This window comes from Limanda limanda, chromosome 21 (genome assembly GCF_963576545.1).
Source record: "Limanda limanda chromosome 21, fLimLim1.1, whole genome shotgun sequence".
NCBI lineage: Eukaryota > Metazoa > Chordata > Actinopteri > Pleuronectiformes > Pleuronectidae > Limanda > Limanda limanda.
Window position 1 is genome coordinate 12370748 of NC_083656.1, and position 22293 is coordinate 12393040.

Sequence of the window (22293 nt, forward strand, 5' to 3'; positions counted from 1 at the left end):
TGACATTTTTGAAGGAAGTTATTTTGAATTATAATACGATTTTTTTTCTAAATAAGACCCACTGTCACAAAAGATTAAAGGCAACAGTCTAAATGTTTGTGGAACCAAAAATCAAACAGCTTACAGTCCCTCTTCTTTCACCAAGTACTCGGGCAGAGTCTGAAACCCAGTCACAGATCCAGTCCCTTATGTAAAATAAAAATAAATGTTTCCTTTTGAAATGGTAAGAAATTTAAATATAGAATACAAGTGAAAAGTACAAGTACCTCAAACTCGTGATCAATTACATCACAGTATGTATGCAATCCCAATTTTTAGCATAGTGTTCTCTTTTGTTCCAACCTTTCCACTCTTAGATTCCAAACAAGAACCAGTGGTGACGATGGCAGCATTAGTAACAGGCCTCATCCCCATCCTGCGGACAGCAGTGGATGCCACCACCAACTACACAGGCCGCTCGGTGTGGTTTGGCTTCCTGTGCATCCGCGTGGTGATCCTCTTCCTGGCTGAACTGCCCTTCCACAAGATGGACTCGGACTTCACCTGCAACGGCACCGGGGACAGCCTCTGCACCAAAGCCTGCTTCAACAGACTCTTCCACAAACCCATGGTGTCGGCCTGGAACTTCCTGTTTGTCCTGGTCATCCTCTCCGTCATGATCATGGAGCTGTTCACCTCTCACCTGCGCTCCCGGGCCGTGAAGAGGAGCTGCAAGGTGAAGGCAGACCTGGAGCTGGCGGGCCAGGGAACCGAGGAGGCTCAAGTCGGGACCAAAGGCACCGAGGACACCACAGGGAAGATGGTGATTAATCTCCGTAGAGACAGAGGCACAGTGGGCTTCTACCTGCTCAGCATCATTCTGCGTATTCTGATTGAGTCCTGGTTTATCTTTGTTCTGTTGGGTTGGAACCTGCCGGCTCTGGATAATGGTCCGTTCAAATGTTCCACAGACACTTGCTCTCAGTCACGTGTGTGTGTTGTGAGGGCCGCTCCAGAGAAACGCATGTCGATCTACGCTTTAGCTTCCATTTCAGGCATGATTGTGGTTTGTTCAACATTATTTTGCATCTATGCCATTGTTCGATATCTTTGCCGCTTTTAAACACCGACACAGTATTTTTCCCTTGTAACATTATGACAACAACAACAAGAATTCTCTTTCTTAAGTTATAACTGACTTAATTCCATTTCCCACTTCAATTCAACTACAAAACAAGCCACATATCTTATTAAGATCTAGAAAAACACATTTCCTCCATGAGCCTCCTCTTGACCCTTAAAGGTGAAGCAGTAAAGATGATGGATGAATGTTCCTACTTGTCTATTAAACAGTTAATGGTTTATGGACAAATTAAAACACTTGCTTCCATAATATGAACCCTTCAGACCTCTCAGCTCATGTTCCTGTAGAAGTTAAACAGAACATGATAATGCTGCGTTGACTTGCAAAGTGGAATGAAGCTCTTAGATGATCCCCAAACACGTTATATCATTTTTGTTCACCTGACACTTTTAATTTTAACTGTGACATTGTATGAATTTGAATGTTTTAATTCTTTACAGACCTGACAGTTCTTAGTCTTTTAGGTCTGTTCTTATTTTGTGTTTTCATGTGAAACATTTTGATGATCCTCTGTGTCCTGGGAAATGTCCCTCATAAATAAACTTGCCTTTTAATGATCCTCAGCTGCTCTTGTGTTATTAAGTTTGGTTGCATGATCCAATTTGGTGGAAACAAATCACATGTATTACAACACAATTAAATAATCATCACAATCAGGGTTGGACGCTGTGAGATGCATTTTGCTGAAACCAGGGGACCTGGGTGTGAGCTGCATGATGTGTTTCTGAGTCAGGTTGTTTTTTTGTCAACACAAAAGCTCTAACTGTCGCCGGGAATGTGTCAAATACACTGTGCACTGCCTCAGCAGTTTGTATGTGCAACGTGGACAGAAAATATGAGAAATCTTACAGAAAAATTAATGTTTTTGACACAGATGAGCATGTTTTCAGCCGATATACAGTGATCCATTTACATTGTATAATATTTAAAGGATATTTATACAGTCAGACAAAGTCAAACAGCAGTTGTATTCATCCCTGTCGCTCATGACTTAAGTTGCCTCCAACAAGGTAAAAAAAAGTGTAGCAACTAGAGTTTATCTTTGTTCTTCAGTGAGATGGACTTCCTGTTGCTGTGCTTCATGGTGTAGAGCAGCGCTGCTCCAGCGTCTGTTAGAGACTGCTGACAGGTGAAGAAGTGGAAAATTATCAGAAAAAAGATTAAGCAAAATGGGCAATGCAGTATTTTAGTACTACGCAGTGTAAGGACAGTATAAGGACATTGTGTTACCTGTGAGTCTGAGATGACTGATTGTCTCTGGAGGGGGGAAATAATAATTTAAGTTTGGTGGTTTTGATTAATGTGAAGCACTGAATCAAATAAATGTGCAGTGTAAACTCACCCGTGTCAAGCTATGAATGTTGTTGTATATCGGCTCCATGGTTATAACCCATTCTTGGTAAGTCTGTTGGTCCTGGGCACTGTGATTATATTCACTGCAAACATAAACAGCACATGAGCTGCACAGCCTGGGAAACACTGTAACACACTCTCATAAAAAGAATGCAAGGAGTTTATTGCAAAAAGGCAAACAAAATTAATGGGGAAACAGGCTTAAACTTATATCTTTGCAATCTAACACTTACATTTTGTACACATTTATTAAACATTGTTTACCTTTATTTCTTGATTATTTATTTTTTGGTAGAATTTTTGTTCTATAGTAATTGCTTCTAAGTTAACTTTATATTTCTGCTTATTTTTCTACCTAATGTTGGTTGGACACCCAACACCATAGAACATTCCTTGTAAGTTCAAAAACCTACTTGGACACAGGGCTTAAGGTTGTTATCTATAAACAACAACAATAGTTCTTCAGAATAAGATTAATTTGTACAATTTCTACTGTGCAACTAAACCAGATTTTACACTCGCCCCCTTTTAAACCTACACAATAAGATTTTTCTGTTGATTTTTTTACCTCTCTTATATTTTCTAATTTGTAGGTATACATGGACATAGAAACAGACCTCATTTAAAACCAGTTGTCAGATCTCAGTATAATGTATCTGCTCACACAGTACCCCCCCTCTGTAACTCACATGGCTCTCTCTATCAGCTTCCTCTGCAGCTCCCCTTCCCTCCTGGCGTCCTGGATGCGGCCTCTGACAGCCAGGGCGGCGCTGGCCTGCGACGAGTTGAGCTGAATGATGGCCAGAGACAGGGAGGACAGGGCCGCCGAGCTGCGAAGGACGGTCACACTTTGGTCATGAGGGTGCTTCCCAGCGTTTACAGCTTCAGCCTTGCCATTGTATCACAGTGCAAACACACACACTGCTTTGTATCCGCTAGGACGAGGATATGACGGAGACAGACTGGGTTGAGAGGTTAATTTACTGGGGGACTCAATGTTAGAATTGATAAGAAATATGATTTACACATTTCTTCAGGATGAGAAGGCCCCGGTATCTGAGCAACAGCCACTCTCATTGGATATTCAAAGCGGCTTTGCCCAAAGGTTCTCCGAGATTGTCGTGAAATAACACATCCAATCAACTATTGTCCTGAGGGAGGCTTGTAGATGAGAGGTATCAAAAGATAAAGACTTTAAACCCCCGACGCCTCAAGTATGCAGAGAGCTCAGTGCAGCAGCAGTGTGTGTTTGTAAGTGCGAGTGCGTGAAGCGCCGCGGTTATAGAAACAGCATCATCACCTGTCATCAGTAACATCTCGGTTTGCAGTTATCACCCGGAGCATCCTCTCTCCGTTCCTCTGCCGGTACCTGATGAGCAGCTGGATGCACACATGGCTTCCAGGGGCTGGAGCCGACGCTGAGAGGAAGCAGACAGAACACAGATATCAGTCCAGAGGGTTCATTGTGTTTTAAGACTCCATGCCTGCGACAGCCATTTGCTGGAGGCGTGTTTTCCGTCCATCTATATGTCCCATAATTTTGAACATAATATCTCAAGACCGCATGGAGAGAATTTCTTCAATTTTTGCTAAAAATGTTCAGATCAACTCAAGGATAAATTGAATAGATTTTGGTGATCAAAGGTTAAATCTTCATTAATGGAATTGTCTTTTTCTTTTTAGAGAAATAACAGGTTGTAACATGTGCATCCAAATCCCTCTCTGACCACAATTGGCCCAACTTGGTTTTCTTCTGTTATTCATTATGGCAGCTTTTTTGGCCTGGTTAGCTTTTGTTTGTCAGAGACTCTGGCTCCCTCACAGTGTTGCAACAGCAATCAGCTTCTGCAAGACCTGGCAGCGCACACATCACAACACAACCTGTGACAATCCTGAGGAAAGCGTTAGATCTGCAACTAGAAAAAGTAAAAAACTCAAAATCTGTCTGTAAGTGGTGACAGACCGTTTCCTTTCTCACCTTCTGTGTCCAGCTCGTTGACTCCAAACTGGAATGTGATCTCTGTATCCGGGGCCACATTCCCTACCTCTCTGATCACTCTGTGTCCAGACTCCTTCTCTCCTTTCATTCGTCTGCAGCGAAGAAGAACATCCGTCAATCCTGCAGGACCTTGTTAGTAATGTAATTCAAAGTGCTCCCAAATGCTTTCATGTGCCAAATATCTAGACCAATTCCTGAGGAATGTTTAGCTCTGGCAAGGAGGTTATGTTTTCACTTTTGTCAGTTTGTTTGTTGGTTGGTTTGTATATTTGTTTGTCTGTAAGAAAAACTACTTCATGGCCATAAAACCTGGTAGAAGGATGCAGTATGGCTCAGGAAAGAGCCCTGTTAAGTTTTAGCGTGGATTGGTACACATTGTTTGAATTTGACGGGACTGCTGGTTCTTTGCGGAGGAATGCACACTGAGTGCCATTCTACTTAGTTATATTGAAACACGGTGCAGCTCTTACAGGGATTTGGGCAGCAGTAATGTGACAGTACAGTGTGTAGCTGTGGTCCTGTTGTCAATGATCTGTTCGAACTCTGGGTGCAGCCGGTTTGGACTTGATATCACCACCTGGAGGAAAAGAGCAGAAACACAAGGACATTAGAAATGCAAGACTTGATTTGTACAAAATAGCGACGGATCTCGTGCGACGCAGGTTTCTTCAGGTCACTTACTTTTCCGCCAGTGCGGTCGGCGAGTCGTCCCAGCTCATCCAGCCTGCAGTCTGTTCCCTCTATGGACAGCACAGACACCGTCACACTAATTGGAAGAAGCATATTTCAGCATCATCTTCATCACTGAGAAGTTTAACTGGGCTGCATCTGCACATCCACTCGTTGTGTAATATGCTTGATCGCACATTTCCATTCTTGCTATGGATTTAGAGATGGGTACAGACCCCTGCTTAGCGGCGTACTCCCCCAGCTCCTGGTAGAAGATGGTGGATGAGAGGAGGCTGTGGGCATCATTGTCCTCCGCCTCCAGATTTCCTAACTCTGTGTTGGCCTTCCCATCTGTACAGACAATGACCTTCAAGATCAGGAGTTTATTGTTTTTAGAAAATAGAAAAACGAAGAAGTGACATATAATTGCTCTAGGACCATATCAAAACTGTGTTTGTCACAGTGCATCTAGTTCAAAGGGCAGAATTAAAAGAAAATATGAACCTCTGATAAGATAAATAGAGATCTATACAGGCCTGTTCAATGCAGGGGAAATAAAGTGGCTGTACATCAGGGTCAACCTGCAATGCTTAATACACTTTGAGTGATTCCTGGGTGCTTTTCACTCAACAATGTTTAAGCATCTGCACATCGAAACTTGAAGGTGTGCAAGAGCTTTGTTGAATCAGTATGACCAAACACTTTTAAAAACAGAGTTAACCCCCTAGTTTAGGAACCACTGGGCTTAGTATAAATCAGTATAACTAGGTTTTAATATATAAATAAATAAATAAAGTCTTATGTACATATAATAAAATTGAAAAAACATTGAAAAGCCAAACCTACATTGGACCCTGGCTGTCTGGAGGCCATTGCAATTGCCAGGAGAGCAGCTGGACCCAGAGCTGTGGTCCCACTTTCAGATAATCTTTAAAAAAAAGAACAGAATATGGTGATATTTTTGTTATTTGAACATAAAACAGGTATCATCATATGAACATACATACACACACACACACACACACACACACACACACACACACACACACACACACACACACACACACACACACACACACACACACACACACACACACACACACACACACACACACACACACACAAACATACAAACAAACACAATATATATATACCCCATAACTTGTTCCTGTAAGAAGTCCTTGGTCTGCGAGAGTGGAGGTGGACTGGGGAAACTGGCTGCAGCATCTTTCAGACAGTCGCTGTCAATCAACTCATCTCCGCTCAGGAAACGTGATGTGACGTTATCATGACCATGCATCGTAACCTGGCAATACAAACATCAGGGCATAAACAAAAGCAACAGCAATAAAACATATTATTCAAAGTGTTTTTCCAGATCACAATGATGCTGCCTGATAGAGCCGAAGACTGAAGAAATTCCATTTCGCTGATATCGAATGAGAGAGAAGAGGCGGTGACTTACGGAAATACAGAAACAGTTAGAACAAGAAAATGATGATATATAAACAGGAGATAAACCTGAGAGATTGGTATACAACATATACCGTAACAACACGAGAGCTATCAGGGGGAAACAGTGTGTACCTGATGGTTGAAGGTGATGAGCCCCACTCTTACATCTGGTCGCTGTTCACTTAGTCTCTGAACACACTGTATCACAGCTTCCTGCACAAACTGTTTTGAACACAATCATTTTTTAATTCACCAGAAACATCTTGATTTCATTTCTGGACAATTATTTTGACATTACACTTTTTAGAAATGTGGGAAATTTCACCTGGAGACGGGATCGATGGACGAGCTCATCACCTACTGACACCTTAGAAATTAGAATCTGATCAGTTGAAGACATAACATGTTGTATTTGTGAATGTCGGCCAAGAATAAACAGCGGCCATGTCAGGTCTGTGACTTTACCTGGGAGGTGATGCTCATGGAGCCTGAGGTGTCGATGCAGAAGAGCAGCAGAGCGTCAGCAGCGCACAGGGGCTTTTCATCCGGGTTGAGGAGGAAGTTAATGCAGGGAGCTATACTGGGAGGGCTGGTCGACTCGCAGGTTCCACAGAAGTGACACTTATTAACCTGCAGTTCGGCACAAAGTGAGAAACATTAACTGAGCCCACTGTCAAAACAGGCCCACATCAGTCCCAATTAAAACCCAATTATTTATTATGTTAGGATCAATAACGCTTATGCTCGAAGTGATTACAGGGAGATTTACACTTGTTCTTCACATTTGAAATCAATGACTATTGGTCTTACCACGTTGTAATAGCAGGAGTCCAGCACAGAGCCACACTGGGAGCAGGAGGTAGGTTTACCTACAATGGGCTGCACTGGAATTATGCAGACATCATTGTCATCATTACAGATAATAATACTGAAAATGAAACTAAAGGGCCACTCAGGAAGGTTTTATGGCGATGATAAAAGTTTACTGACCTCTTTCCTCCGAGAGTAATTTCCCTAAACTGACTAGGACAACGTTGGGATTCCCGGGAAGAGGCTCCTTATCTGCTGATCCTGAGGGGGAAGCATTCAAAATCAGCGTTTTGTGTTAATCTAGCCTATTCACAGCTTGAAAGGTGCTGTTTTATTTACCCTTACCATCAGAGTGGGAAAGTGATGAAGGTGAGGGGGATTTCTGAGAGGATGAAGGAGATGAGCTTGACGAGGGTATCAGCACCAGGTACTCTGGCATCGACTTCATGAATGAAGGTCTTGGTGGAAGGGCTGGGGCTTGGGTTTGAGATGAGAGCAGAGAAAATGAAAATGATGTAACCCTTCCCTAAATTAGTTAAATCTAGGTACAATTAGGAAAAACAAAGATGCTCACCTGGTGTCGGACCCGCCACAGTGGGAGTATTGTCTGGCAGCTTCACCTCACCCCTAGTGCCTTCTGGTATACTGTAAGAGTAGTCTGGATCCCAGGGCTGGGTGTTTAAATCTAGCTCTTTAATTGGCAGGTCATAGACAAATGTCTGATTGCTGTTGAGTGGCTGGCTGTCAGGAGGGGACTGGCTGTTGTCTGCAGGTTTCATGTGGGGTGGAAGAAGGGCTGGGTGAAGGAGACAGGAGCAGGCAGTTAGGAATGGATTGATCGACCAATCTATGTATGTATCCACGTATCTATGTAACAATGTATCTATGTATCTATATCTATATTGTATCAATCAATCTATCTATCAATCTATCTATCTATCTATCTATCTATCTATCTATCTATCTATCTATCTATCTATCTATCTATCTATCTATCTATCTATCTATCTATCTATCTATCTATCTATCTATCTATCTAGGTTAAGTGACCCTTTATGAAGAGAAAACGTTATTCAATACAACTTTTGCATTCTGCTACAGTCAAACATTCAGACTAAAAGTCACATTTTCACCCTTGACTTCAAAGTTCATTGTTTATATTAGTATGCACATCACAGAGGAAGTCCCTGCACTTATTGTAGGTCGGACACATCAGAAGTTCCTCAAATCTAAAGGATATTTTCTGCATCTGAAAGCAAAGCAGCAGTTCTATTCAGGTTGCCGTTGGAGGCCTTTCATAGAAGTGTTGTGGGTTGGGACCTCATGGATTATCTTGTGTATGGAAAGTAATGGAGCTTTTCTAGCGCAAGGCTCTTCTAGGTCTGATATATATATATATATATATGTAATGCTGAAAGTGAGCAAGACCTTTCTGAAAATGAAATGAAATAATAACTTTAAATAAGTGTAACAGTAGCGACTAACGTGTTTGGCAGCCATGGATAACACTGAATTTTGGGGTGAATTACTCCTTTAAGATATCAACCGCAGCCATGGTGTTAAGCTGACTGTGCTCAGCCAAAGAATTCCGAATACATTTTTCCACATTCACTGTACCTGCCCTTTGACGAGATGCCGTCTGCTGGCCTGTTGTATTGACGGATATGGCAGCCTCAGTTTTATTGTGAAATTCTTCGTTTTCATAGAAGACACTGGGCTTCACAACCTTTTTCAGTAAGCTCTTCTCCAACTGCTCAAAGATCTTGGAGGTAGTTGTGGGGAATTTTGGCGATTTGGATTCTGCAGAGTTTGTTGGAGGAGGAGGGGGGGGCATCCGAGGACGAACGTGGTTACAAGGAGGGAGTAGAGCTGAAAGACAAAGAAAAAACGTATACAACGGCAGTTAATGCTGAACAGTTTCCTGCAGGAGAAATGTGCATCACAGACAAAATAACTTCCTCTGTGAGAAAATGTGACCCATTCAATTCTGAGCAAGAAATCTGAAAGGAGTGTCTCCTGTTTGTCTGTGTCACTGGTTACATTACACATGACAGTACCTGACCAACCAGTCACTCAGGCAGCTTTCGAGAAAGGAAGCAAGGGAAAATCCACCTGTAGATACTTTTACATGCTTACCATCAGTCTTTGATGTTCTTGCCTTTAAACTGTATCTTTCTCTCAATTCATACTCTAGACAATGATTTCCTACATTTCCCAGATTGCCTTTTGATATCTGTCAGAGAATGGAGCTGACAGCAGGAGAAATAAATCAGCGACAGACACAGCAGAGTTGAAAGCTCTTTTCCTCTTAAATGGATTTCTTCATAGAAGGTCTTTCAGAACGAAGTTAGAATCCAATGTTTCCTGTTCATGTTTCAGCTGTAATACTTTTCTGGTGTCAAACTCCAGTGAAGCTACGGAATACATCTGTCCGCAGATCACAAACCAGGAAACTATCACTTTGGAGCAACTAGGAGCCAAAAATGTCACATGAGTGTGTTAAGACAAGTTAAACTGTGTTTGGTATTTTTTCTTTTATACGAGTTGAAAGAGTTCATACCTGAACGTTTAATCACATTGCTGTTGGATCTTTGGCCGTCCATCTGAGTCACTGGCGGGACATAAACAAACCCACAAGCAAATTCCATTGTGGATCTGCCTGTGTGTGAGAGAAAGGACAATAATTGACACAACACGTAATAACAACAACAAATAATGTACGGTAACAACTTCAACTCATAACAAAGGTAATTATCCAATCCAAGCCAAAGCTATCAAAGTAATCAAAGCAATAACAGAAGGATTTTCCATGGGGAGCATGTGGATATTGATACAGCTTTTAAGAAGCAGTCTCATTAAAGAAACACAATCTAGACAATGCATCCAACGTCTTTATGTGATATAAAATGAACCAGTTCTCTTAAAGAAGTGATATATTGTATATATTGTATACTCACACACGAGGAGAGTCCTTTGAACGCTGAGGGTACAGTGCAACCATAAACAAGAAACTCTCCCAGGTCTTACAAATGTTTCAACTCCTGTGTGACGTCCTGTCACTCATTGTTTGAGCCGGAGAGGTGTTGTCCAACCGGTTTTCTTTCTAACTAAAGATACTGTAGAGCGGAGTGTGTGTGTGTGTGTGTGTGTGTATGGGTGTGTGTGTGAGAGGTTGGGTGGTTAGTCACAGATTTATTGCAAGACAAGAGTTAAACATTCATGAATGTGAATACAATGGGTGGATGAGGCAAATCTGGAAAACAGGGCAGGAAGATGTCAAGGGTTTAAGTCTTTCAGATGAAAACAACGACCTACATTGATGACACTGAAATTCTTCTATGTACAAAGATAAAGGACATAATCTATACCCTTACTGCTACTGAAATATGGAAGTATTTAAGTCAATTTGGAAGAGAGTGCTCGTAATATAATATAATTTTCTATAGAAGACCTCTGTATGCTGGACGATTTGAGGACAGAGGAGTTGCACTCTTAAATTAAACAATGTATTTTACCCCAAATGACAATTCTTTTATAAAACCCTTTTTGTTCTTGTTTTTATTTTCTTTCAGTATTTGTGCAGATGTTTGATTCATGGAACTATATCGATGTGTATGTGCAGGGACTTCAAACGTCATGATATATCTATTAACATGAAAACCACTTCACAGACTTTAGAGAATAATTTGAAAGTGATATGTTGATCCTGTACATGTAGGTTTTTGCTTCTACTATTAAGTCTTCTGTCAGCTCTGTCTTAATGTATACAAATTGTAAAGAGGTGAGAAGCCATGCTAACATCTCTGGAGTAATGTCGGATGAAAATCAGTTTTGCAGGGATTTGGCCATAAACCAAAGTATTGATATAATAGGTTGTCTTGTTGGCAGAGGGATATTTCAACCCTAAGCAAAGATGTGAATTGTCCAGCCAACATCTCCATCCCTGAAACCACACTGCTTGCATTGCAAGAAAAAAAAACATTGTGTCAATAAGATGGATCACAGGCAAAACAAATAGGCTTTTATTGTGAAAATCCATTCTCCTCAGTCAAACATCTGTGTGCTTTGGTTTATACATCATACGTGTTGAGTAAACATTAACCTTGTGTGCACTTATGACCGTAAACCTCGTGTATAATTATGAGTTATCTTCATTACAGTGACCTATTACCCAGACATAATGGCAGTAAATAAATATCCTCTCTCCTTCTCTTTTGTTTCATTTGAATGTGCACATGCGCATGTAAACACACAAACACACTCACACACAGACACACAACTCAAACATTACATACTAATCATTCATAAGTTAATTCATGTTGAGGAAGTACTCAAACTAACTAGGTTAGAATATTAAGGCCTTAAAATTGACAGTTCAAAAAGAGCTGGGAACAGATTACATCTGACGTAGCTCAGAGTCACAAGCATCTCAGATATCAAATGAAAAAAGTTGTTATTTTTTAGAAGGTTTTAAAAAATGACTCTTTGTGAGAAATAACTTTAGGACAGAAACTTTCCGACGGTGAGATTTCACTCGGCAACTTCAACGTAATTGGCCGGGTAGAAGCCCTCCTTCCCCCCGCTCAGCACCCCTCGACACCAGCCCTGGTCATCCTCCTCTTCAACCTTAAGGAACACTTCACCTGAGGGCAGAGCAAATAAAACGTTGGTTGGTTGAAATCCATAGCCCTGATTCTGTTAATGGTCTCACTCAACACTCTTTGGATTTCAGAACTTTAGCATTCATACATGAAAGTATTAAAAATGCATGTACATTTTTAAAATATCTCAATAAATGCAACACAATGATAGTTGTTTTTGTCTCTGCCAAATGCAAATGATATTACAGCCACAACACTTATGTTTAGTGCTGTAGATTTGTGGCCATCTGCATGATTAAGATAGTATTTATGTGTTATATGATGTATATCCTGTGTATGTAAAACATCTATTTACTCATAAAACATCATCCTGAAAGTTGATTTCATCCTTTATAGCTCCACGAGGACACTTCACATAATTTTCCCATAACAGATACATATTTATGTAACATCAGTATTATATATATATCCTTGCTGACTGTAGCTTTAACATGAAAAGGACTGTAGAACACAATGTATTTAGATGTTGTGAATATAACACTTTGCATCACCTGCTTTAAAGGACAGCTCATCGCCCTCCTCTCCCACATAGTCGTACACAGCTCGCACCTTCACACCCCCGATCATCACACTAACAGCAGAAGACACAGACATTTAATTGGTGAAAAAACAGACCAGAAGTCATCTCTGGGATTTCAAAAATATTTAGAATTTACTATAGTTACATAGTTACTAAAGCCTATATGTGAAAAGTATTACTTACGGTTGGCCCTCTTTTCTTTTCTGGTCTCTTTTCTTTCTGTTTAACTTTTTTACTGGTGGGACCCATTCCTGACAAAGATACAAGTTTGAGTTTTAAAGGTTTTGACACTCTGGTTATGTAGAATCTTCACACAAATCAAGTTAAATTTTATTTTAGGTCTGAGAGATTTATAAATACTATCATGCCTTTGTGAAAATGTACATTCATGTACAAAATGTTACTTTTCCAAGGAGAGAGTTTGTTTTAATGGGTTATAGTTCATGTGTAAGAGCATGTTTTTCTTTAACTGAGGTGAGAATTAGAAAAACACTGAAATGTTTCTGATCTGATTTGATATCCTCACCTTCAGTTTCTGGTGTTTATCTGCTTCAGGAAGTCTTATGTACGTATAATTCTATTGTTTTGTTTTTTTAATTGTGTTTTTCTGCACATGTACATAGTTTTCTCCTCTGGTTTGCAGTGTAACTTTGTACCACACCTCAATCTTCGGCCAGTCAGTGGGCATGCCGGGGCCTCGGTTGTTCTTCCACCATTTGAGATCATCCTGGTCATCGATGGACATCAGAGTTTGATGGAGCTCACTGTAGACCGCCTTCACACTGACACAGGGACATGGAGCTGGATGTTTATCACGACACAATAAGCACTTGAATGTATGAACCCATCAATCTGCTAGCTTTACAAGCACCCAGGCCTCTGATGGACGCCTGCTCACCTCTCATTGTTGGTGACGTCCAGGTGCCTGTGGATGGAGAGGAAAGCCTCCTTCAGAAAGTCGATCCTCTTCTTCTCCTCCTCCTGCGACTGTTCAAAAATGGCCTCCATCTCCTCCATGTAGCGAGGCGTGTAGGACGTCACATCTTCCAGCATTTTCTCGTAGCACTCTTTATTCTGCGGGCAGGTCAGAGGAACAGTCTTCAGATGAGAGGTCGCCATACTCTCCCTCAGGAACAACATCCCCTGTGTTTCTTAAATGGAGTGGGATCTAAAAAGTATAAATCATCGGGTGCGCTTCCCTGTTCCCATGCTGGTCTCCATAAACACTGAGCAGAGTAACAATAACACATCTCCATACAAGGAAAATGCCTGGAACAGATATCTAAGGCTGGGGCTTGTGTTTGGAGTTGCTAGTTCCTGAACTGAATAAATATGGCAACATGCAGCCAGCGAATCTTTCCTGGAATGCAACATGTTGATCTCCCGGTGAATCCGGACGTGTGATTTAAATGGAAATGTGGTGTGAATTAATTCTTAATTGAACATGCATGGCTAACTGGGAGTGAGACGGTGAAGTGCGTGAACGTCTCCCCTCACCTGCTCCTTCTCCTCTCTGGCCTTTTCTCTGGCCTCTGTGATCTTCTGCTTTTTCTCCGGACTCATCTCTGTGTTTTCATTTGCTTGTTTTTCTTTCTCCACCGCTGCTTGCTCCCTCTGACACGACTTATGGTATGCGACTCGGACCTTCTCCAGCTGTTGAATAAACATGCACATATAGATATTTACATTAGTCAGGGGTCTGACATTATGGGAAATGTGCTGAATTGTTGTTATTGTTGTGGAAAGTGGAAAGATTGATAGCGCTCTCGTCGGTATATATGCAACATCTGGCAATTAGCTTATAAAGCTCACTAATTACCATTTATATATTAATATATATATATAACGTCTGTTATCTTAATATTCAGTGTCTGCACAGAAACAGTCCATTGCATCACTCCATGTAACACTGCAACATCTCATTTATGCACACATTTTATTTAATTAATCTTTTTTTCAAAATTACAAGTAAAAGTTAAGTTTGCTTCTTTTGATGATTTTATAAACAAAATGTTTATGTAAGTTCAAGCTGCATGTACTTTAAATATAGAAATATATATATATATTGAGGATAGACATTATTGGTAAATTGATTTCTTGCTGAAAGTTCCTAGAGAAGATTATTACCACTCATGTTTGTACGGTAAAAATTAAGCTAGCAGGTGGTCGGATTAACTTATGTTGGATTTATTTTATCTTACTTTTGTAATTAAATCATTACTTTGTTTGAAATTAATTAATTACAAAGTAATCCACTTCTTTGAAAAAGCTGAAATATCTTATTTTGCTAATGAAGACCATTACCTATAGTCAGAACTATAATAATTGCTACTTATGACAACCATTACTAGCATGCACACACAAACAGTCACACACACAAACAGTCACACACACACACACACACACACACACACACACACACACACACACACACACACACACACACACACACACACACACACACACACACACACACACACACACACACACACACACACACACACACACACACACACACACACACACACACACAATGCAAATGACTTGTATTTGGACCTTTATGAGCTTTTTGGACCAGGGCTTTTGGGCTCGAGAAAAGCTGGTTTTGTTGTCGTAGCTCTCCTTGAACCCACAAAAGAGTTTTTTGGGAAAGATCTCCTTCTGCCAGGTCTTCACTCGTTTCCCCTCCTCAGCGGTGAGTGACTGGGAGATGGAGGAGTGGAGGGTGGACAGCCGCTCGGTGGAGGTGAAGAAGCACTGCCACGCCCTCATGAGGGAGCCATAAAGTGGCCCTGGGGAGGTGAAAAAAGAGACAGATGGAGAAATGAAACAATAGCGGTGAGTCATGGAAACAATAGAGAAATAATGACCTCCATTTGTCCACTGGAGCTTTTCAAACAAGCAACACATGCACTCATTTAATGCGACCAAAGAGGCAATTTGAACTTGATGAGAGCAAGCTGAGATGATCAAAAGAGCCCGGCAGTGCCTGTGCTCTGATGTTGGGCCACCAGGGCTGTGCAGCAATCATGCGGTCTCTCATACTTACGTGAATCGACTATGGGCTTCCACTTGCTGCTCCACTGGCTGAGCTGCTGGGCGTACTGCTTCTCTACCTTCGCCCTCTCCGTGAAGCAGGCCACGATGTCGTTGCAGGCCTGGAAGGACTGATCAGTTCTGTGCACTGTGCGCACATAATTCCCCGTCTGCAAGGAGAGAGGCGGAGATCATGTGTAACAAGCCAGCCACAAGCTCACGGGTACTGTTTTGGATTAACAAGCGGCTCCTAGGGCGGTAGTTTTCTTCGATTTTAATGATAAAAATAATCCTCACCATCCAGAAGCTCTGTTTCCTGGCATCTTCGGCGGGCTCTTTGGGGAGGCTCGCCATTTTTGGGGAAGGTGTCTGTCTCGGAAAGCAAACGATAGCTGCTTGTGTGATACAAGAGAGTTGCCAGACAGGTTAAGATGCATAACGAGCATGGAAGGAGAGGATTTTTGTTGGCAGGCAAGTGACACTGATTATCATGGAACAGGTTGGACGTCTATGCGGAGTAATGTGCAGATACGGCAGGCCTCCTCACAAACAGAGCTGTTCTGTAGGGCAGGCGTCTATGATAAGAAATGATTGGCAGCTGATGGCTTGCGTTGTGTGTGTGTGTGTGTGTGCGTGTCGATGTTGCTGAGCTTATTGCCATAACAACTTAGAAGATTCTGACGAGGTGTTATTTACACTGTACAGTACATGGGAACATCCGAACCCGCTGCGTGAGTAAGGGGAGTGTCGCTGCAGTGGCAGACTGGAATTCACAGGGGTGGGATCTGCCAGCAGGAATAGAACAGCTGCTCTGGCATTCTTCCTGTTGCCTTCCCAAAATAAACAGCATAGAAAGGTCATCTTTCCCTTTGCTCTGGCTAATAAAGGCCTATTAGAACCAACTGTCTCCTGCTCTGACTCGATTCGATACAGAGATCCTGTGCGCAGCAGGGGTAGATTTACCGATCTGGCAAACCAAACCGAATGTAGGATTTGAAAGGAATAACTTGTCCGGATAGCACACATTTCTTTTTTGTGCAGCATGTAAATTGAAGCACATGTGGCAGATATGTTGGCGGGTGAGAGGCATCTTGAATAAAAGCAGGGAAATGCATGCACAGACACGCAATCACATTGGGGCCTATTTCTGTCCAGGCACACACACACATTGCTGGCTGAGTAATATGAAAGTGACTAACCACACCTCATCACAAGACTGAGCATGACAGAGAGTCATGTAGGACCATCTTTCCCTCAGCTAACTTTTCTTCATACTGTCTTTTCACGATTCCTTGCTAATTTTAAACTTTATCCTGTTCCTGTAGTTGTCCACGCAAAGGGGAAAGAAGAGGTTTGAGATAGAACTCCACCGCTCAGCCTGCATCACCACAGCAAAGTATTTCAACGCCAAATAATCTTCTATCCTCAAGCCAAGAAGAAGCAAAAGGCAGCAGAGCAGTCAAGCCTGTGAGCAACCGGCACTTACATGTCTCTCTGAATCACCAGTGATTACTCAAGTGACCACTTGTTACTGTAGTTCAAGGGCTACAGAGGATTTCCCTTCATTTCTCTGTCCGTCTCCCCCTCTCCCAGTGCGTCTCTCCTCCTCCAACGCAGGCTTCTCTCCCCCTCTCCCCTCTCACTGACCCAATTTTCCCCTGGCACTTAAAGTTACACACACACACATTGTTGATCTGAAAGTGGGCGTGAGACGCAATGACAAATCAAACACACCGGAGAGAAAAAAAACATTAAACATGCATTTTCATGGCAATCCCTCTCCTGCTTATTGGCTTCGGGAGGAGGAAACTTACCTTTCTTGCCCTGCTCCCACGTCAGCTGTGATACTCTAGCTCTCAATCATTCCAGGATGAACCCGTCTTCCTCTTTCCCCTGTCTGCCCTCACTTCAATCTCATGCTTTGCTTCTTCAACTCATTGGCGTCCTCCTGTCGGGCTGCTCAGGTCTCCCTCCTATCTTTGACAATCACCCCTCTCACTTTCTCCACTGTGCTATTAGAAAAAAGAAACAGCTGGAAGATTCCACCCTCCTTCTCTCCTCCCTGCCCAACCCTCCTTCTGTCTCTAAATATGGTGCTAATGAGATGCTGGACCTTCATTTTGACCGTCCGCTGGTCACAGTATCATGTCAGTGTGGCACACAGTCATGTGAGCTTATTAGTGAGTGTGTGTGACAGCAGAGGCGTGGGTGGCAGCAGGGGGTTACCCATGAACTGCCAGATTAGCCCCGTGCTCCTCGGTGACCTGCCATTCTCTCTCTGGTCAGGCCTAGAATGAGAGGCCGTCAAAGAGGGTGGAATATGTTCTCTGTTTACTTATTCTGCATCTGCACTCTTCTGGATGTTTGCCAGTGTCATTCAGAGTTACACTGTGTTTACTGCTGATGGCATCTGGTCTTGATTTCTTCTCTGCAATAAATACTGTTTAAAATTAGACTTTTCAAAAATCCACTAATCTCAACAGCTTCTTCCAACAGTATCTTGGGGACCACTGTTACACAACTGACAAGATAAAAAATCTTCTTTTGTACTTGTGTTGGCTGAGTTTTTTATCAACTTCGGAGCATCTCCTACGTATATAGCTCTTTTTTTTCAATCTATTTGTATATTTCCGTTCGTCATGTGTTTAGAAACATCAACATTCCCACTCATTGGCTGTGAATGTTCCTGTTGTATTCTCACATGGGCCCCTTCAGGACATTTTACGGCGCAACTAACTCGGACATAAGCGCTCGCAAACAACAGCCCCTCTGGGAATTTCCAGGAAGATGAAAACTGGAGTTCAGTGTATGTGTGAAAGCAGCGTGAGCCACCTGATGGATTCTACTTTAACTTGTTAGGGTCATTTGTAGCTTCTAGCAAATACATTGTCTCAATGGAAACAGTATGACCTGTGACTGAACATAAATGAAAAAAAAAAAGTAAAATAATAAAACCTAATCAAACCCACATGAGTAGTGGAAGTTGTTATCTTCCTGTCATACTGCGAGAAGAGCAAACCCAGATATCTGAACTTTTACTACCTATGAGCAAACCCCATCTACAGTAACACAAGGACGCAGTTAATAGTATTTACAGTTTTCAACAGTGAACTGGCCACAGCTCTCGAAAACAATATCAAAGTCTTCCAAGTTGTTTATCACCCTTCTCCATGCCTTACAGGCGTCTCTCGGTTTGCTGCATGAACGTAGCCACTGCTCGCTTTGAATTAAGCCATCTCATCTTCTCCCTCCCCACGAGCTCCCCTCTCTTCTGCCTTTTACCTCACTGAACAGGATGGGAAAATAATCCAGGAACCTGAAAACAATGTTGTGCCGAACGACCGTGGGGCTAAAACGCGCCGCTGCCAATTGACTCAGTTCAAACACAGCACTGTAAATTGGATCATTATGTGAAACTGTCAGAAGAGGGAATCCGAGGAGAAATGAGAATCATGGCAGCGTCACAGTTTATCTTAGCATTTATTTCAACACCTTAGTTGTATCTCTATCAACTTTTATACTGTTTTAGTTAAAACAAAACTTTATATATATAATTTATATATATATACCTTTTTATCTCTGCATACTTACACTCATACTGCATGAAGTCATATTCATAATGCATTTTGCTAGACCTAAAATACTCTTTAATTCATAGCATGTTATGCTTTCTACACTACTGCTCAGTCCTTTCACTTCTCTGGAATAGCATCCATCGTGTAAGAGAGTCGCTATTTGTAAACTCACATAGAGAGAATATACATTAGATAACGTGTCAGCTTCACCGGAGAGCAGTAGAGAAAGCATTGACTGAAAACCCAAAATTAAAACATAAACCAAACAAAGCTTCAAAGAATTTGTCCACACTATCTGGAAGACAGAGATTCTTTAAAATGATTAAATACTTAATAATATTATCTTTATTATACTATATTTTTTATCATTGTCATCATCATCATTACATATAGATCTATAAATGATGTGTTGAATTCTCTGCAAGGAACGGCTAAACTGGCATGTTAAAAAAAAAAAAAATGCAGGGTGTTCATGTTCACCTCTATGACACATATACAGATTTGACTTTGGAAAAAATAACTAGTTTTAAAAGTGGGTCAGAGTGTTTTCTTTTTGAAGGGCTATGTGTGGAACAGGGAAACACATGGGATTGTCAACTGGTGAGAAAAGTCTTGTTCGCTGACTGTTATAAATATGTTTTGGAAAAGGCATTAGAAATCGAAAAGGGTGTAGGTCAGGCGAAGCATTTAGCCACCGACGCAGGCCGACAAACACGCACGCACAAAATCAGACACACACGGACTCACAGGGGCTGAAGGTTGAGGAAGTCAGGCAGACAGAGTAGCCGTAAAAAGCCCTTTTTGATCACCTGCTGTGTGAGAGAGAGCGCTCAACATTATGGCATCAGAGAGGATGGATCCATCCCTTGACCTGTGCTATGGCCGTGAACACCCATTAAGTCTAAAGAGCGATTTGCAGCTTGAAGTGACATGCAGACCTGTTTCAGTTGCTCTCAAATACTGTCTCTCCGTTCGATAGACTGACTAGGAAAATAATAGCAGCTCTTTTCCTACCAACATTGTATCAACATCTGTATGCCCTCATTATTCATACCTTCAATTCAACAGTTTAAAATACCCTGACCTGTTTGAAATGAATGATTGCGATCAGCACTTAGTACAAAACAAATGGTTCTACTAATAGTGAATCCAGTTTAACATGTAAGATATATTTAGTGCTCGCAAAGTACGTACATACAAAGCCTACTGGGGGAATCCTTTGGGGGTATATGGCAAATATATATATAAAAAGAATACTATTGTTGTCTATCATTTTCCTCTAGCATCATTTACAAACAAAACCCCTTTATTTCATATTCTGACTTTGGCTGCAGTACTCACACCCATATACTTAAAGCTACAAAATGATGTCATGATGTGGCTCTAATGTTTCTCTCTTTTCACCAGAAAACAACACTTTCTAGGGGTTCACCCTTTAAGATGCACCTTTTCAACTTTTCTTCAAGCACAGACCAAAGTTTTCTCAGTGCTGCTGAGCCGCAGACGGTGTGAGAATCCATCCGTCACTCGATGTGAGCATACTTGTCTTTTACAGCACAAAACGGTGTGTTAATTAAATGCCTGTCCATCAAGAGTTTCACAGAATCTTTCAGTTGAAGAGCGTTGTTTTCGTGTACTCTTCATTTCTTCATACCCTTCCTTGACCAGAAATCCACAAGTTTCATAACAATAGTCTGTACATGTGAAGCAAATTAGAAATAGCCCCCCCCTCACATGTCCAGAATTGTCTTAATTCAGTCTGTTGATGTCCACTGTTCAGTCTCTCCCCTTCGCTCTCTCAGTCTGTGTCTCGGGGAGAAGTAGTGAGATGAAAAGGAGAGGAGAGCCGCCTGGGAAGAGAGGGAGGGCAAATCAAAGAATAAGAATGGGCAGAAATGAAATAAAGATGAAGCAGACTAAATAGGGTTGATAAAACAGATTAATAAAGAGAGAGAAAGGGATGGAGGGAAGATGGAATAACTTATCAAATTATATGCATCGAATGAACAAAGGGGAAGGTCCAGCTATGGAAGGAATGAGACACTTTGACTTTCCTTCACCTTCCTTTTTTGACCTTTTGATCCTGTTGCCTCTATGTGTTCCAGAGTCTAGTGGTCCTCCCTCACCTGTCAGTGAGTTTCTTCAGTGCCCTCTCGATGTTCATTCGGTGTCCCACGCGTGTCACTCCCAGGTCCAAGAAGTCGTCCTTGGTGAGCGAAGGCAGATGCGATCCATCAATCTCATTGTCTATAAAACGCTCCCTGTGTTCACTCAGGTTTAGATAAGCCAGCCAGTCTGCAACGTCATACTTGGTCCAGAAGGGCAGGGGTTTGACGGCAAAGGGTTTGGCTGGTGGAGGAGGGGTGAGATGAGGATAGTTGAGACAAGACGGGCTGAGGGGCAAATGCATTGGGGAGGAGGCTCCAGAGAGAAAGTGGGTGGGGGAGAGAGAGCGGGAGACAAGTAGGGGATTTTGACTTGGAACACCGGCTGGGGAGTACAATGGAGGTGTTGAGGCCTGGTAGGGGTCTCCTAGAGGGAGGCCAGGTGAAGGGGGAGTAAGGGGCCCGGGAAAGTCAAACGGGTTGTTGTAGACAGGTGTAGTGGGAAGTATGGGGAGCGAGGAGGGCCTAGGCGGAGTGGGGTTTGGTTGCTCTGTGTTATAGATGAGAGGGCTTGGAGCACGGCGCCGAGAGACTGAGGACCGCATCTCCTTCGTGGGACTGCACTGGAAATCAAAAGTCTGTCTACGGAACTTGGAGCGATGCTTCGGCGATGTTGGGTATGGGCAGTAGGTCGGGGAATGGGGAGGGTGGGAAAGAACCGGAGATGTAGGCATCTGTGGGGAAGGGGATCGGGTCCAGCTGCGCTGAACTGGTACTTGAGGAGTAGGGGACATAGAAGGGGTGGCCGAAAGGTTGGGTGTCAGGATCTGACGGTGCTGTGGGGAGTAGGTGGGTAATGGTGAGGTGGAGCGGCCGGTGGGGGGGCTGTGATACGCATCAGTAAAATCTGCTGAATACCTGAAAGACAACAAAAATGCACCTGTGAATATTAAATTCAGATTAACAGATACAAACAGATATAAAAAC

The 22293-nt window shown here is 42.2% G+C and overlaps 4 protein-coding genes across 4 annotated transcripts in view; 1 reads left to right on the forward strand and 3 right to left on the reverse strand.

Moving 5' to 3' along the window:
* The first annotated feature begins 382 nt into the window (after positions 1-382).
* gjz1 (gap junction protein zeta 1) lies at positions 383-1102 on the forward strand. Its single transcript, XM_061094384.1, has one exon. It carries the CDS (start codon positions 383-385, stop codon positions 1100-1102), a length of 720 nt encoding a protein of 239 aa, XP_060950367.1.
* Positions 1103-2152: 1050 nt separating this feature from the next.
* LOC133028257 (circularly permutated Ras protein 1-like) lies at positions 2153-10057 on the reverse strand. Its single transcript, XM_061095453.1, has 20 exons — positions 9970-10057; positions 9027-9278; positions 8030-8205; positions 7749-7935; positions 7590-7661; positions 7410-7483; positions 7065-7229; positions 6925-6966; positions 6732-6821; positions 6299-6450; positions 5991-6072; positions 5381-5511; positions 5157-5241; positions 4946-5052; positions 4440-4567; positions 3777-3894; positions 3166-3306; positions 2466-2559; positions 2354-2380; positions 2153-2245 (listed from the first exon to the last, which is right to left on the reverse strand). Exons 1-20 carry the CDS (start codon positions 10055-10057, stop codon positions 2153-2155), a joined length of 2304 nt encoding a protein of 767 aa, XP_060951436.1.
* A 1391-nt stretch (positions 10058-11448) lies between these two features.
* On the reverse strand, positions 11449-17184 carry LOC133027985 (protein kinase C and casein kinase substrate in neurons protein 1-like). Its single transcript, XM_061095175.1, has 10 exons — positions 17113-17184; positions 15924-16018; positions 15640-15796; positions 15147-15382; positions 14088-14243; positions 13489-13664; positions 13252-13372; positions 12774-12841; positions 12562-12641; positions 11449-12052 (listed from the first exon to the last, which is right to left on the reverse strand). The coding sequence occupies exons 2-10, from the start codon at positions 15978-15980 to the stop codon at positions 11940-11942; spliced, it is 1164 nt and encodes a 387-aa protein (XP_060951158.1). The 5' UTR covers positions 15981-16018; positions 17113-17184; the 3' UTR covers positions 11449-11939.
* A 2393-nt stretch (positions 17185-19577) lies between these two features.
* The window catches only part of LOC133027869 (SH3 and multiple ankyrin repeat domains protein 1-like), a 31897-nt gene continuing 29181 nt past the window's right edge, over positions 19578-22293 (reverse strand). Inside the window, 2 exon segments of the mRNA XM_061095011.1 lie at positions 19578-19812; positions 21328-22224. Coding sequence (XP_060950994.1) covers positions 19728-19812; positions 21328-22224 — 982 coding nt within the window. The 3' untranslated portion in view covers positions 19578-19727.